Source organism: Neoarius graeffei, chromosome 25 (genome assembly GCF_027579695.1).
Source record: "Neoarius graeffei isolate fNeoGra1 chromosome 25, fNeoGra1.pri, whole genome shotgun sequence".
NCBI lineage: Eukaryota > Metazoa > Chordata > Actinopteri > Siluriformes > Ariidae > Neoarius > Neoarius graeffei.
In genome coordinates, this window is record NC_083593.1 from 491381 (window position 1) to 509708 (window position 18328).

Consider the following 18328-nt stretch of genomic DNA (forward strand, 5'->3'; position numbering starts at 1 on the left):
CGAGTTTCTGATTTTTGTTGCACCTTAAAAAGGGATAAAATCCAGGCGTGAGAGTTTTTAATCTGGGACGCCACCGAAGCCACAAATCGCCAAACTGGCTACAGCCGCAGCGATCGCCAGCTCCCTCATCCGGCAGAAGAGGCAGGCGAGGGAGAGAGAGCGCGAGCGGGAGAGAGAGAAGGAGAAGGAGAAGGAAAGAGCCAAGGCGGCTCGCTGCAGTCCAACCCGGAGCACAGGAACCTGCGAGAAACCCAGCCGACTGAACCTCTTCTCACGGGTCAAACTCTTTGGGTCCAAGAAGAGGAAGAGGAGAAGGCCAGGTCTGGTGACAACTATTATTTCATCATCATCATCCTTTCATCTGATCTCATGAATGTTTATTGATTCAGATTAAACTCCATCACAACCTTCACCCTCCACATCACCATCTCAGGAAGAGAAGCCATCTCCATTCTTCAGCTTTCATTTGATCGCATGGATGAAGTCACAGCTGTGTTTCCATCCTGACTGACTGGTTGACTGCTTTTTTTTTTTTTAAAGACAGAAGCACTTGAAGATGTTTCAGGTAATTCTGCAGTAAACAACTTGATAAACAGAGCTGATGTTCGAAATCCAGGGCTACAGTTACAGAGGAAATGGTACAGAACTGGTACCAGTCCAAACATTGGGCTGGAATAATTTTGAACTTGTAGTTAAAGTGAATGTGCAGAATCAGACGAGTTGGACGTGTTTATAGTTGGTGATTGTGCAGTCGATCACAGCTCTGAACTTCCCATCACCAAAACAGTTTGAGACCTGATCACTGATTTCATTTTAATCTAAACAAATTTAAGGAAATGACGCAGTTTATTTAAATAGATCTTTGGTTATAATCTGATTATAAATTCTCAAACTCAAACATTTTCATGTTTCTTTAAAACTCTGTACAGTAAATAAACTCTCAGTGACATCATCGCTGCTCTGTTGCTGTCACTTCCTCTCACACTGAGAATGAATTTTATTATTCTGGAGCTTATTTCCCAAAAGCACACGGGGCTGACTGACATGTCAGGTGGAATGACACATGTAGAGAACTCTGAGAACCTGGACTGAAGTTCTGGGCTGGTTCTGTTATATGAGACGCAGTCAGGCTCCAGTGAGAAGTCGGAGATGCAAGAATTGTTAAAAAGTGTGGAGAAGATGAGAGGTGATGTTTTCTCTAAAGTATTAGTAATATCAATCATACATGAGAAAACAGTCAGGTCTGATAGAACCTGCATTCGGATGATGAAACTAGAAAGCAAATTCTTCATCATTATCATATATACCATCAATATACCATTGTCATCATCATCACCACCACCATCATCATCATCACCACCATCATCACTACTATCACCACCATCATCATCATCAATATCATCATCATCACCATCATCATTACTATCACCACCATCATCATCAATATCATCATCATCACCATCACTATTATCACCACCACCATCATCATCAATATCATCATCATCACTATCATCATTACTATCACCACCATCATCATCAATATCATCATCACCATCATCATCAATATCATCATCACCATCATCACTACTATCACCACCATCATCATCATCAATATCATCATCATCACCATCATCATTACTATCACCACCATCATCATCAATATCATCATCACCATCATCGTCAATATCATCATCATCACCATCATCACTATTATCATCATCATCATCATCACCATCATCATTACTATCACCGCCATCATCATCAATATCATCATCATCATCATCATCATCATCATCATCACCATCATCACTACTATCACCACCACCATCATCATCATCACCACCATCATCATCAATATCATCATCATCACCACCATCATCATCAATATCATCATCATCACCATCATCATTACTATCACCACCATCATCATCAATATCATCATCATCACCATCATCATCAATATCATCATCATCACCATCATCATTACTATCACCACCATCATCATCAATATCATCATCATCATCATCATCATCATCATCACTACTATCACCACCATCATCATCAATATCATCATCATCACCATCATCATTACTATCACCACCATCATCATCAATATCATCATCATCATCACCATCATCACTACTATCACCACCATCATCATCAATATCATCATCATCATCACCATCATCATCAATATCATCATCATCACCACCATCATCATCAATATCATCATCATCACCATCATCATTACTATCACCACCATCATCATCAATATCATCATCACCATCATCATCAATATCATCATCATCACCATCATCACTACTATCACCACCATCATCATCATCAATATCATCATCATCACCATCATCATTACTATCACCACCATCATCATCAATATCATCATCACCATCATCGTCAATATCATCATCATCACCATCATCACTATTATCATCATCACCATCATCATTACTATCACCACCATCATCATCAATATCATCATCATCATCATCATCATCATCATCATCACTACTATCACCACCACCATCATCATCATCACCACCATCATCATCAATATCATCATCATCACCACCATCATCATCAATATCATCATCATCACCATCATCATTACTATCACCACCATCATCATCAATATCATCATCATCACCATCATCATCAATATCATCATCATCACCATCATCATTACTATCACCACCATCATCATCAATATCATCATCATCATCATCATCATCATCATCATCATCACTACTATCACCACCATCATCATCAATATCATCATCATCACCATCATCATTACTATCACCACCATCATCATCAATATCATCATCATCATCACCATCATCACTACTATCACCACCATCATCATCAATATCATCATCATCATCACCATCATCATCAATATCATCATCATCACCACCATCATCATCAATATCATCATCATCACCATCATCATTACTATCACCACCATCATCATCAATATCATCATCATCACCATCATCATCAATATCATCATCATCACCATCATCATTACTATCACCACCATCATCATCAATATCATCATCATCATCATCATCACTACTATCACCACCATCATCATCAATATCATCATCATCACCATCATCATTACTATCACCACCATCATCATCAATATCATCATCATCATCATCACCATCATCATCAATATCATCATCATCACCACCATCATCATCAATATCATCATCATCACCATCATCATCAATATCATCATCATCACCATCATCATTACTATCACCACCATCATCATCAATATCATCATCATCATCATCATCATCATCACTACTATCACCACCATCATCATCAATATCATCATCATCACCATCATCATTACTATCACCACCATCATCATCAATATCATCATCATCATCATCATCACCATCATCACTACTATCACCACCATCATCATCAATATCATCATCATCATCATCATCATCATCACCACCATGATCACTACTATCACCATCGCAATCAACATAACCACCACTATCAGTATCACCACCATCATCATCATCAATATCAGTCATCACCACCACAATTGCTACCATCACCACCATCATTGTGATTGTCATCACCGCCATCATCAGAACCATCACCATCACCACCCCCATCATCAACATCACCATCATTGCCATCACCACCACCATCAATATCATTGTCACCACCATCATCACCACCACATTATTTTCACCTGATCTAATCATTAAATAAACAAATAAATGTTTTATTTTGGAATCTCTTGAGATGTGTTATTGTGATCTGTTCACACCTGATGGGATTTTCATGTCTTCAGTGAACAGCTGTGGTCTGAATTTCAGACTAGCTGGGTTGCCAGATCTGTTTGAGAAAAATGTCCCGATACCAAAACCCATCCAGAAAAATAAAGTGTGTGGATTCAGCCATCAGTCTGCGTTTAATAACGAAAGCTTCAGGTGCTGAGATCAGGAGATCAAATCCGTAATCTCTCTGTTTTTAAAATTTAACAGCCATAAAAACAAGAAGTTGCTCTTCACTCAGAGAGAGGAAGTAAAATCTGCATTCAAGACACAAATCAGTCTGTTTTACGTTTTATGCGAATAAATGTTTACAGCTGTACATCTCATTCAGCCTGTAAATGCGTAGTCAGAAGTTTACATACAGGGACATGAACGTCATGGCATTTTTGGTCTTCCAGTGATTTCTCTGAACTGTTCTCTTTCTGTGGCAGAACGACTACAACATACATCCTTAATTAAAAAAAACAACAACAATAATTTGTTGCACAAGTTTCAAGCTATTCTGAGTTTTCTGAAATCAACACAGGGTCAAAATTATACATACAGAGTAAATATAATTTACATACTAATATTTGGTGAAATGTCCCTGAGGGAGTCTCACCTTCACCAGACAATTTTGTCATCAGCGAGCTTCTAGAGTTCTGGTTGGATATTTGTCCTCTCTTCTTGGCAGAATGAATTAACAGAGTTTAATTAAATGTGTGGTTTCTGGAACAGACCCGATTTTTACTCACAGTCCAAATATTTTTGACAGGGTTGAGGTCAGGACTTGTTTAAGCTGAATGTTCTCCTGCTTTATCCTCCACAACCAGCTCTGATGTGTGTTTGGGGTCATTGTCTTGTTGGAACACACAACTGGGTCCAAGTTTCTGATGGTTTGAGTTTCTGCTGAAGAATTCTGCAGTTCTTCATGATTCCATCCACTTTCTGCAGTGCATCAGTTCCACTGGGAGCAAGACAGCCCCTGAGCCTGATGCTACCACCACCATGCTTTACAGTTAGTACAGTGTTCCTCTGTACCTCTGGTTATTGTGGCCAAATGACTCAATCTTGGTTTCATCTGACCATAAAACTTTCCTCCAGAAGACTTTTCCTTTGTCCATGTGATCAGCTGCAAACTTTACTTGAGCTTGAAGGTGTGGATTTTGGAGCAGGAGGGTCTTTCTTGATCAGCAGCCTCTCAGTCTATGGTGATGTAAAACTCATCTGACTGTAGACAGTAACACTGGTGTTCCAGCAGCTTGCAGTTGATGGCAGGTCTGAGCCTTGGTGGTTCCTGGGTTGTTCTGAACCAGTTTCCTCTCAGCTAAACGTGATGGTTTCCATCTTCTTCCAGCAAAGTGGCTTCACCTCCTAGTAACTTGAACTTGCACACAACTTAGTTTTTTTTTTTTTTTCTTTTTTATCAGACATCTAATTTTTGGGTTTGTTTACCTGACATGTTTCGACGTACAACTTCCGTCTTCCTCAGAGTGTCACCGGATGTTATTGGTGACGCATCTTTTATCAGCTGCTGTTTCTGAAGGCGTGACCTTCCTGTCTGGTTTGACAGGTCGGTCACGCCTTATACTGTCTGTTCGTCCCCTGCAAGATGTCACTCCAGGTATGGGAGAGCATGTATGCTCCCTCATCCCGGTTGATGGTCCTCGGGCTTCGCTTACGGATCTCCATGGCCTCCCTGATCCAGCGCTGATGTTTGTTATCTTCTGAATGCCAGAGTCATCCGCACAGAAGATAACAAACATCAGCGCTGGATCAGGGAGGCCATGGAGATCCGTAAGCGAAGCCCGAGGACCATCAACCGGGATGAGGGAGCATACATGCTCTCCCATACCTGGAGTGACATCTTGCAGGGGACGAACAGACAGTAGAAGGCGTGACCGACCTGTCAAACCAGACAGGAAGGCCACGCCTTCAGAAACAGCAGCTGATAAAAGATGCGTCACCAATAACATCCGGTGACACTCTAAGGAAGACGGAAGTTGTATGTCGAAACATGTCAGGTAAACAAACCCAAAAATTAGATATCTGATAAAAAAGAAAAAAAAACAAAAACTAACTATATTTAATATAAGACATAATGAACGTAATCGAAAGGTTGCACACAACTGTTTGAACTGATGATGTTGGAATCTACAGTTGTTTAGAAATGGCTTCCAGAGACATTCCTCAGTGTGTAAATCTGTGATCCTCTTTCTCAGATCTGCACTGAGCTCCTTGGACTTTCCCACTGTACAGTGTGTTGGTCAAGTCAGTGAGTGTCAATCAAACTCCTTTTATGTTGTGCACAAAGAAGCGACGAGCTGCAGTCAATCATCACTAACAGGAAGTTAAGAGGCCTTGGAGAGTTAAAGACATTTTGGAGCTTTCAGTACCACAGAATTAAGAATCTAAGTGGGTGTATGTTACAGTACCAGTCAAAGGTTTGGACACACCTTCTACTACAGTGTTTTTCTTTATTTTTATTCATTAAAAGTCACATCATGTCTTAAAGTAATGATGGATTTTGTTTTTCTTTACTCAGTTGTTTGGTTCTTGATGTAAGATGGATTACTGCAGTTGTGGAACAGGGTTATTTACTGTATTTTTATTATTTACTGTTTACTGTTTGATCTCAAACACATTAAGAAGGTGAGAAACTCGTTCACTAATTACCTTTTGACAAGACACAGCTGTTAACTGAAAAGTGTTCCAGGTGACTCACTCATGAAGCTGGTTAAGAGAATGCCAATAGTGTACAAAGCGTCATTAAGGGAAATGCTGGACACGCTGAAGAACCTAAAATATCAAACAGATTTTGTTTTTTAACACTTTTTTGTTTACCACATAATTCCAGCTATGTTCCAGATGTTATTTCATAGTTTTGATGTCTTCAGTATAGTGAACAGTCGAAACACAGGAAAGCCCAATGTTGCCATGACGTTCATGTCTGTGTCTGTACACTTTTGACTGTACCTGGAGTTACAGATTCGTCTGATGTAAACACAGTGCCGAGTGTCTCTGTGCTGCAGATCTACACAGTGCAGGCTCGTGTTTGGAGATGTGGTTGCTTTTTTTTTTTTTTAAATCTAGTTCTTTCAATGCTGAGTTAAATTCAGAAATGATTCCAGAGAGAGAGAGAGAGAGAGAGAGAGAGAGAGAAATAAATAAACTATGAGAATGAAGGGAGGAAGAGCTGATATTAAATCATCAGAGATGTAGAAGAGGAAACTACCTTTATATGGCATGAGTCCACATTTCAAAACGGAGATCTGATGATGAGCATCATAAACTCAGCCCCTGGTGGTGTGGAGCAGGTGGGCAGTGGCTCTTTCTGCCCCCGACACGCCCACCCTGCACCGAGCCCGTTAACCACGTACTGAGATGAGTCAGGACCAAAACTCACTGCTGCTCTGCTTCTGTTTACAGCACAGCGTCTCGTGCAGCACTAATTATCCTCAACATGTTCATAATTAGCCTTTCTTTAAAAAAAAGCATACATATTGTACATAGTTAGTCACCATTTTTCCTTCTCCCACAGAACAGAAAGAAACCAAACAAACTCATAAATATGAACCTAAAAACTATACATGTGTATTAAGGACATTTTAGCCTACTTTTATTAAAATATATTAAGATACATTAACAAAAAATACAAACAGTAAAATAAAAAATTGGTTAGATTAAAAAAATTAAATATAGCCACTGTTCCTCATCTGAATAACTGATGTCAGTTTCTCTTCTTTTTCCTCAATCACTTCCCTTTTATTTCTGAAGAATCAGCAGCTTTAACAGATTAGACTGAATTTTTTTCCACCTGAATCCAGGGATTTAAACTCATAACCTTCCTCACAGAACTTAAAGCACACGACTGACATCGTGTTTCATACATATTCTGTAATACTGACAATGGACTTGTTTTTAAACCCAACACATGGGGATGAGTTCTCACTTCCTGCTGGTGTTTAGTCTCCAGTCAGCTGCCCTCAGAAACAGAAGAAAAGCCACTGTGTTAAATACAATACACTGGAAGACACGTTATAAAATACAGTTAAAGAAAGGAAAGCTGCTGGAGTGTAAACACTGTACAGTAAAATCATTCAGACAGTAAAGGAAAGCTCATAACAGGCCACGCCCACAAGACACAAACTACACGTAACATGGGCGACTTGCTGCTTATGTGATTTTTTTATGGTTTCTGGTTGATTTGAGATTTTTCTGCATGATCAGTGGGTTATAAAAGTGAACTTGGCTCCGTGTTCGTGTGTGACTCCACAGAGCCTCAGCTGAAAGGAATCGTCACTAAACTGTGCAGCCGTCAGGGTTTTCACCTGCAGCTCCAAGCAGACGGAACCATCGACGGCACCAGAGAGGAGGACAGCAGTTATGGTCCGTACGTGAGCCGAGTTAAAGAAACATGAAACTTTTCATGACTTAAATTGAATTCAAGTCTTGCTGAGACGAGATTCTTTCCTGTGTGTGAATAAACAGTGAAAACTGGAGTTCGATCTGTTCCATGTGCTCACTCGTTCACTCTGTACTTCTTCATCTCTACTCTGCAGCCGTGTTTAATCTCATCCCAGTGGGTCTGCGTGTGGTGGCGATACAGAGCGTTCAGACGAAGCTCTACCTGGCCATGAACAACGAGGGCTACCTGTACACCTCCGTAAGTACCACAGCCAATCAGAAAACACCATCACAGCTCCATCCCTTCCCCGAGTCTCTCGGCACACACCTTCATGACCTTCAGCTGCACTGGAATCTGGAATGCTTAAAGGTTCTCTGCTGGTCCAGCTTAAGGAAACTCTTAAAGCTTCTCTAAATTATTTGCATAATTTCCTCACACTCCTGCTCTTGGCCTGTTTCCATGGTTTGAAAAAGCTGAGTTGTTTATTTGTACTTGGAAAGCTGATGAATTTTGTTGTCATGGTACTTATTATGTACTTATTATGTAATTAGTGCACTTGATAGCAGAACTCAGAATTACAAGCATCTTGTTTTAAAGTAACGGTGTTAACCACGCCCTCTCCATCTCCGAGGCTCGACTGTGTTACATGGTGTGTTTATTCGACACGCAGGAACCCCAGAGCAGCTCTGACGGATCAGGGTGTGTTTTGACAGCGCCCACTGCTGTGAATAAATGTGTTTTGACATGATGAATAATTTAGCGCAGTGCCAGTAAGTGTTCCTGTCATGTGGAAATGACGTTTATTAAAATGTGTTTCTGTGCCAGGTTTCAGATTGCACAGGAAACACCTACACACACTTTAGCGCAGGATCAAGTATTTTTACACAGATATTTACACAGGCCTGGCTTTGAATATTATTTCACTCTGTGTGTATCAGATATTAAAATGAATCTATTTTGCTGATAATTGGTCAGACTCCGGTCTTTATATGAGCTCCGGGGGAAAGAGTTGAATGTTTCTGTCCTGAGCTGAAAGAATGAAAATGTTCTTTCTTCTGTGCTGAAGGTTGTTCTGATTTTCCCTGTCCATCTCTCAGGAACACTTCACTCCGGAGTGTAAGTTTAAGGAGTCTGTGTTTGAGAATTATTATGTGACGTACTCGTCCATGCTGTACCGGCAGCAGCAGTCAGGTCGAGCCTGGTACCTCGGCCTAAATAAGGAGGGACGAGTGATGAAGGGGAACCGCGTCAAAAAGACCAAACCGGCTGCTCACTTCATCCCCAAACCCCTCAAAGGTCTGTGACATCATCAACAAACACAATTCTGTACAGTCCGATACGCCTCAGTGTTCAGTGCGATCTGTCGAATCTCTTCAGTAAATCTGTTAAATAACAATAATAAACAGCAGTCTACTGAACACACCACTAACAATGAGCTTTCATACACTATATGGCCAAAAGTATGTGCCCCCTCCAAACCATCACACCCATGTGTTTTTTCCCCCCAAACTGTTACCACAAAGTCAGAAGCACACAGTGGTACAGAACGTCTCAGTTTGCTGTAACATCACAGTTTCCCTTCATGGAACTCAGAGCCCAAACCTGTTCCAACAGGACGATGCTCCTGTACACACAGCGAGCTCCATGAAGACGTGGTGTGTGAAGGTTGGAGTGAAGAACTCGAGTGTCCTGCACAGAGCCCTGACTGAACTCAACCCCACTGAACACCGACTGCACCCCAGACCTCCTCACACAACATCAGGGTCTGATCTTACTAACGCTCCTCTAGCTGAACGAAAACCCCCCCCACACACAGCCACGCCCTGAAATCTAGTGGAGAGCCTTCAAAGAAGAGAAGAGTGGAGCTCATTAGAACATTCATCCATCCATCCATCCATCCATCCATCCATTATCTGTAGCCGCTTTATCCTGTACAGGGTCGTGGGCGGGCTGGAGCCTATCCCAGCTGACTACGGGCGAAAGGCGGGGTTCACCCTGGACAAGTCGCCAGGTCATCACAGGGCTGACACATAGACACAGACAACCATTCACACTCACATTCACACCTACGCTCAATTTAGAGTCACCAGTTAACCTAACCTGCATGTCTTTGGACTGTGGGGGAAACCGGAGCACCCGGAGGAAACCCACGCGGACACGGGGAGAACATGCAAACTCCACACAGAAAGGCCCTCGCCGGCCATGGGGCTCGAACCCGGACCTTCTTGCTGTGAGGCGACAGCGCTAACCACTACACCACCATACCACCCGCCCATTAGAACAGTGAAGGGGAATAAATCTATATAAATGACATGGTTTTGGAATATGATGTTCAATATTCAGGTGCTCCCATACTTTTGGCCATGTACATGTATTAAATATGTGTGTGTGTGTGTGTGTGTGTGTGTGTGTGTGTGTTTAGTTGCCATGTACAGAGAGCCCTCACTCCATGACATGACTGAATTCTCACGTAGTGGAAGCGGAACTCCGACGAAGAGCCGCAGCGCGTCGGCCATGCTAAACGGGGGGAAGATTGCAAGCCAGTCAACATAACAAGGGGATGTACCAAGGGGACCTGAGAAGGTGGCATGACAGCTCTGCACAAAAACCCCACATGTTTACAAGTTTTTGGCTAACAATCACTGTGATGACATCACAAGTGCAAAACCGGACGAATCCAAGCCATTGGACTTCATCAGAATTCTGCATCTCCTTCAGACTTGTAGCCTGAACAAACTGCTGCTTCTCTCATTCTTCTTCTAAACTGTGTTTCTGGACAAAACCCACTTTACATGCTTATAATCCTGCTAAAGTAGCTGCTGATCTCATACACGACACACTAAGATGGAGATGGTGAGCGTGTTGGAGCGTCCAGCCTTCTGTAGCACATCTTCACTGTTAAACACACTGATGGAGTTCCGGCTCCTCCCCGAGAGTCTCGTTCACATGGAATTACGGTTTAATGCAACCAAAGACGTTGTGTGTCTTCATTGTGGAGGAGTGTGAATGAGAATCACAGAGGAATCTGGTATTGTTTTGTTAACACGCCCTCGTCCACTTCCCTTTACATACGTGTGTGTGTGTGTGTGTGTGTGTGTGTGTGTGTGTGTGTGTGTGTGTGAATGACCATACCATGAATACACTTGAGCTCACCAGTGTAGCTGAAGCCGTGGAGATTTACACTCACACACATCTGGTTTAATTACTGCCTGCTGTGTAAATGTACTAGCACAGTAAAGTAACTCAGAAATGTAAAATGTTTACACTTTTAACACAGCTCTGTCCACCATTTTGGAAAGGAAACTGCCTCATATTGGAAACAACAATGCCTTCTGGGTCATTTCTGCTCCTGAAGTCCACACTGATGACGACTCAATCCCTCCTCCTACACTCATCTCGTCAGTAATAAAGCGAAGCCTTTAAGATGGCGTCCTCGGGGACTAAACTGCAGGGAAGTGAACGAGGGGAAGTGTTTAAGCAGGATGTGCTGATCTCTATTCTGATTCGATGTCTTCCTTTACTTCTTGCTTTCCTTCGTTTCCATGGTGAATGAATGTCAGACACATCTTTGGATCAGTTTGTGTTCTGTGCATCGCTTCGACAGGGCTAAATTAATTCTTCATTTACGATTTATTTATGTTGCTATTAATTGAGTTCTGAGAGCATTTGTGTTGCATGGGACGCACTGTGGGGGAACGCTGCATGCTTTATAGCTCTGTGTGTGTGTGTGTGTGTGTGTGTGTGTGTGTGTGTGTGTGTGTGTGTGTGTGTGTGTGTGTGTGTGTGTGAGAGACATAATAAACTGTTGGCAGAATAATGGAACACGCCTCTGATTGCTGCGCTGAGTGAGTGGTTTGTGTAAACGTGGCGTTTAAGCGACACGCCGCATGTCAGTGATGTTTACGATGCTTCAGAGCCGTGTGGAGAGACGACGCAAGTTTAACAGCCTTTTAATGAAACGTGTATTAAACCTTCATCACCTGTTCACATGACGAGTGTCTTATTCAGCTATACTGTGATCTGAGCTGTAGTGTTTAGGGGGATTTTTACCAGCATTGCATGATATTAGAAACATGTAATGTGAAATCAATCAATAAATACATGTTGCTTTAATGTGCTGGTGTGTGACGTGTGTTTTCCCACATGAAGAAGGAGAAATAGTGTGTTTAAATCAGCCATGACATAAAATACAGTTTTGCTTCATAATGACAAAAATAGACATTTCATTTTGTAGATATTCAAATATTCTAATTACTTTTAATTACTTAAACTCACACTGACAGATGCTGATGTCATAAAAACTTGAGCAGTCAACCAATCAGCAGCTTCGATTCATCACACATCTCTTTCTTTGAACGCTAACTATTTAACACCCTTCCTTCATTTCTTTCATTTTTACTATTTTGTGGCTCTTGTTTAAAAGTTAAACTCCACTCTGAAGCACTTTCACATTTCCATTGAAATAACGGATGAGTTCACTGATCCTGGTGATTATTTGTTGGGTTCTGTTGTAGTTTTCCTTTTTCCTGTGAGATGTTAGTGGTCATGTATCGCTCTGATGTCTCAGGGGCCACTGCTGTAGTTATTGCTTGCTATAATGCCAATTAAAAGGAGAAAAAAAAAAGAGTTAGTTAGCCCCTAAAAAACAAAAACATTTTTATGCATTTTTCATTTTCCAGAAATGTTTAACATATTTATGAGAAATCCAGTGTAGAAGTCGCGGTGAGATTGGACAAAGTGTTGGACTCAAAGTCCCAGAAGGCTGTGCAGCTGTACAACAGCGGAGGCTCGACTCGGCGGCGAGTTTGTGATGTACGGGATGACGAGCGCGACTGACAGTGTGATGTTCCTGTGAAGGTCTGAAAGTGAATCAGGTTGAGAAGAGTGAACAGATGAGCAGGTGACAGAGTTGCACAAAGGAATGGACTAAAGCCACTTTAGGAAGAGATGAATCGCACTGCATCACTATCAGAATGGCACTGTGGGTAATGAACCCAACACTGTTGGGCCTCATTTGAGACTTGTCACTTCCTGTCAGTGTGGCGTTTGGTGGCGCTGCTCTGCTGCGACCCAGGCCACCTCGTGCTGCTGTTTTAGCGTTTTAAATGGGGTTTTTTTTCATTATTTGTGGGGTCTTTTTTAACTGTTTATTTATTTATTTATTTATTCAACACGGTGTCTGATTGTGCAAAACAATGTTGCTTTTATTAAGAGGACTGTTTGTGGCTTTTATCGTCCGGCTTATATCATGCCGCTCCTCACCAGAAGGTGCTGGTGCTATGCGGACTGTGCTACTGAGTTACACCCAGGACCAGCTCCTGCTTCTCCGTACCAGCTACACATCGGCCCCCCAGCTACCGTGTGAACTGCTGGCTCGATGCCCGGAGAGAGGTTGCAGGAGACGGACGCGGAAGAGGGGGAAACGTGGCGGAGTACGACAGAGACCACGGAGAAGAGCTAATAGACCACCACTGCCCTCCATGCTTCTCTGTAACGTCTGCTCCCTGAAGAACAAGGTTGAGGAACTCAGAGCCAACGCCAGGTTTCTCCACGAGTACCGGGAATCATGTCTGCTTGTGCTCACTGAGACGTGGCTGCAGGAGAAAGTGCCCGACTCGCTAGTTTCCCTGGATGGCTTCTCGTTGGTGCGCTCTGATAGGAACGACAACTCCGGCAAGAGCAAAGGTGGCGGCACCTGTGTCTACATCAACAACCTGTGGTGCTTGCAGTTCACCACGAGAGAGTCGGTCTGTAATCCCAACATTGAACTGGTATGTTTAAGCCTGAGACCCTTCTACCTGCCACGTGAATTTGGGAATATTTTACTATGTACTGCATGTATCCCGCCTGGGGGTAGTGCTGCTAAGGCAGCTAATATCATAGCAGACTGTGTTCACAGACAACTGAAACGCACCCCTGAAGCACCATGTTTTATTCTAGGTGATTTTAATCATTGTAAACTTGAGGCTACTTTACCGGAGTTCAGCCAATATGTTAACTGTAATACCAGAGGAAAAAACACATTGGATAAATGTTATGGAAATATCGAAAACGCCTATACTGCTGAGGTTAAACCTCCTTTAGGGTCCTCTGATCACAACGCTGTCCATTTAATCCCTACTTACAAGGCCCTGCTTAACAGCAACAAACCACAAGTTAAAACTGTTTCTATGGAACAATGATAGTGTAGGAACTCTGAAAAGCTGCTTCTCTTGCACCAACTGGGACCTCTTTCATAGTCTGGAACTAGAGGAGGCCACAGATACCATCACCGATTATATCAAGTTCTGTAAAGATAATGTGGTAACTCAAAAATCTATCACTATGGACCCAAATAATAAATCTTCTATCTCCAAGGAGATTAAAGAGTGCATAGCACAGAGGAAAGTAGCATTTAAGAATGGGGACTTACTAAGCATGAAAAACACGCAGAAGGAACTTAATCACAAACTAAGGACTGCTAGGAGGGAGGGAGAAATTTGAATCTCACTGCTCAGGTATGAATACTAAAAAACTATGGGACTCTATGAAAACCATGACAAACATGACTCCAGCTAAGAGGAGTATCAGTGTGTTAAATGAGGAGGAAAAGGCTAACGAGCTGAATAACTTTTTTTGCCGATTTGACTCAAGAGACTTCTCATATGAGAATAAAATAGCTATGGATGGTGTACCTGAATCAGGCCCTGGAGTAATCACTATTGACCAGCATGCTGTGGAGAGACTCTTTTCATGCATCTGCCCCAGAAAGGCCTCTGGTCCAGATGGCATCTCTGGGCGCCTACTGAAGTCCTGTAGCAAAGAACGGGCAGAAGCCTGGTGTCCCATCTTCCAGAAATCACTAGACGCTCATTCTGTTCCCTCTATCTGGAAAAGTTCTGTTATCATTCCTGTGCCTAAAAAAGCAAGCTGTAAAGAGAATAATGACAACCGTCCTGTTGCACTGACTTCGTTGGTAATGAAGTGTTTTGAGAAAATCATGATCAGTTTCTTGAAGACAGAAGTTAGTGGTTTTGTAGATCCCTTTCAGTTTGCTTACAGCACAAGTGCAACAGAAGTACTGAAGATGCCATTTTAGCTGTGACCCACCTTATCAATCAGCACTTGGAGGATTCGAGCTCATTTGCACGTCTTTTATTGGTTGATTTTAGTTCAGCTTTTAATACGTTGCAGCCACATCTTTTAATTAGCAGATTAAATGATTTTGATGTTCATCCTTTTATTATTAAATGGTACTTTTCGTTTTTAACAAATCGTAGACAGCGGGTCAGTGTTAATGGAACTTTATCTGAAACTAAAACTCTGAGCACAGGTGCACCACAGGGATGCGCGAGTTCACCGGTTCTGTTCACTCTGTACACAGATGCGTGTAGAAGTTTTTATACAAACAATCACATTAAGTTCTCAGACGACACTGCAATTTTATCACTGTTGAAAAAGAATCATGATATATTTGACCACTTTCTGGAAATTCAGAGGTTTGTTGAGTGGTGCGACGATAACCACCTCGTTCTGAATGTGAATAAGACGGAAGAAATGGTGTTGGACCCTCGAGGAGTGGGTGACCACAGGCCCGCGGTCATCCACAATCAAGCCGTTGCCCAGGTGCAGTCATACAAATATCTGGGTGTCTTTATTGAGCACGCACTCATCTGCAGCACACACGTCGACAGCCTCTGTTGCAGACTACAGCAACGGTTGCATTTTCTTCGTTGTCTGAGAATTCATGGTGTTGATCAAAGATTTATGTTGATTTTTTATAAGGCAGTCTTGGAAAGTCTGATCAGGTATCGTATCACAGCTTGGTTTGGTAACCTCTCCGTGCAGCTAAAGAACAAACTGCTTCGTCTAATTCATGCTGCTGGGAAATGATTGGTGTTAAAGAGCGCTTCTCCATTCAGAGTATTTATGAACAGGCCACTCTGCAACAAGCAAATAAGATTATCTGCGATCCATCACACATCATGCATGGCGAGTATGAGCTGCTACCATCTGGTAGAAGGTTTAGAGTTCCTCACTGCAGACTGAACAGATTTAAAAACTCATTTGTTCCGGTGTCAATTAAGCTGGTAAACAAGGTCAGATAAGACCAGGGCCCTGTACTACGAAGCGGGTTTTCTGGCTTACCAGGGTAACTTCGAGAGTAACTTGATCACGTGCAGCGTAACTTCCCGATTAACCCATACTACGAAAGTTGGCTATGTTCAAACCGAGGTCTGCTGCCATGGCAACTTACGCTGCATCTCAAACCTGCTCGTCTCAGGTTATGTTCTTGGTTAACCCGAGGTTTCCGATTAACCACACCCTTTTTAAACACCACCTCTCCACCGACATTTCCTCTAGAGACAATGCCAGCGTACCTGGATGACCCGTGCGATATCGGAGCGCAGATTAGAGATGGGATTTATGGCTCTTTGATGGGATCCGCATCTTTGTGATCCGTTCTTTGAAAAGAGCCGTTCAGAAGACTGGCTCATTCGGCTCTTTTTAAATATTTATTCAGTTTTAAGAAGACAGCGTCTAAAGAAGCCAGATCCCTCTGCTTAGACAGTGACATCAATATTTCTGGACATACCTTTTATATAAAGCAACCTAGACTTACATTACTGTAACCCCTAAACGCTCATAAATAACCATTAAAAAACAACGAGGGCTTCAATGAATGTCCATGCAGAACGGCTTTTCTGTAAAAAAAAAAACCAAACACTCAAGAACATCGCTATCAAGAACGCAATAATATTTTATAGAAAAACACTTGTTTTACAAAAATATTTAAGTCTGAGATACAAAATAGATACAACTACAATAAATATAACACAAGAACTAGTTATCACACAAGAACATTTTAATAGAAAAAAACAAACTTTCTATATTAAAAATATTGAAATTGTAACAAAAATAGATACAACTAAACAGTCAGATAAATAGATAAAGTTATAACAAGAACACAAGATTATTTTAATAGGAAAAAACAAACTATTAATGCAAAAAATATATTAGAAAAATAGATACAACTAGACAAACAAATGAATAAATAAAATACACAAAAATAGAACAAACAAAAAATGTCGACAGAATAAATTAAATGAACGTCCGTGCAAAGTAGTTTTCCCACAATATTATCATTAATATCACACAACAACATTATAAACTATATACAAAACAATTTGAACTATTAGGCAAACAGATAAAACTTGAATAAATAAAAGGCAAATGAATGCTTGCTTGCACGCGCGCACACACACACACACACACACACACACACACACACACACCATTATGAATGATGTTTTTATATTTCATTTTCACCTGTTGCCAGGTGCGTTTGGCTGCTGTTGCCTCTGAAATGTCCACAGGACCGACACCAACTTAGTCAAAGAGACTGAACAGTCAGTCATCCTAATTCATGTGACTCTGTGCACAGATCAGCTTAAGTAGCGACTCCATGAATTTACCATACCAAATTTTATTCAGGATTTTTCGGACATTAAACAAGCTATATATGACTGGGGCCACGTCGAAGGACCATTTTCTGTGACTTGATTGATCATGAAGCTTCTCTCATCCTATACTTCTGTTCTGGAACATGTAGAAGGGAGAATGGACTTGCGCATTTACCCGATCGGCAATTCGGTGCCAACATGCTTGCCGCTCCTTATTGGCAGCCGCTGTGTTAGATTTTGCTCTTAATGTTGTTTTGAACTCCTCGTAGCTTTGCATTATGACAGCGCATTCTTCCTCCGTGAAGTACGGCGACCGTGCCATTGTGAACAGTGGGGATTTGCGCTGATAACCTCCCCTTTCATGTGAACGCGCATTAACCCTGATTAGGTTAAACCAGGTTCAACAAATCAACTTCATAACTGGCGTCGTAGTACCGTTTAACCCCAAACAAGATAACCAGGTTTCGTCAACCCCGGTTTAGCGGGGGAACCCTGGGTTACTTCTGGGTAGGTTGACCTCTGTTCGTAGTACAGGGCCCTGAGCACAGGTGACTTGTGGTGGTTTGTTTTGCACAGGTTAGTATTTTTACTTATTAGAATTTTAGCATTTTATTACACCTATTAGGTGTTATTTATTCATTCTCTTATTTATCTGTTTTTTGTATTTTTAT

The 18328-nt window shown here is 41.7% G+C and overlaps 2 protein-coding genes across 2 annotated transcripts in view; both read left to right on the forward strand.

Moving 5' to 3' along the window:
• The window catches only part of fgf13b (fibroblast growth factor 13b), a 19823-nt gene extending 9003 nt beyond the window's left edge, over nucleotides 1-10820 (forward strand). The window contains exons 4-8 of the mRNA XM_060909575.1: nucleotides 80-320; nucleotides 8085-8195; nucleotides 8369-8472; nucleotides 9312-9510; nucleotides 10637-10820. Of these exons, the coding sequence (XP_060765558.1) occupies nucleotides 80-320; nucleotides 8085-8195; nucleotides 8369-8472; nucleotides 9312-9510; nucleotides 10637-10767 (786 nt within the window). The 3' untranslated portion in view covers nucleotides 10768-10820. The remainder of the gene's footprint in view (nucleotides 1-79; nucleotides 321-8084; nucleotides 8196-8368; nucleotides 8473-9311; nucleotides 9511-10636) is intronic.
• Nucleotides 1267-3501, forward strand: LOC132873351 (uncharacterized). The gene has a single exon (XM_060908826.1). It carries the CDS (start codon nucleotides 1267-1269, stop codon nucleotides 3499-3501), a length of 2235 nt encoding a protein of 744 aa, XP_060764809.1.
• Nucleotides 10821-18328: the final 7508 nt, after the last annotated feature.

Excerpts from the sequence above, each read along its gene's own strand:
- LOC132873351 (XM_060908826.1), top strand. The coding sequence starts at position 1,267 with ATGAAACTAGAAAGCAAATTCTTCATCATTATCATATATACCATCAAT.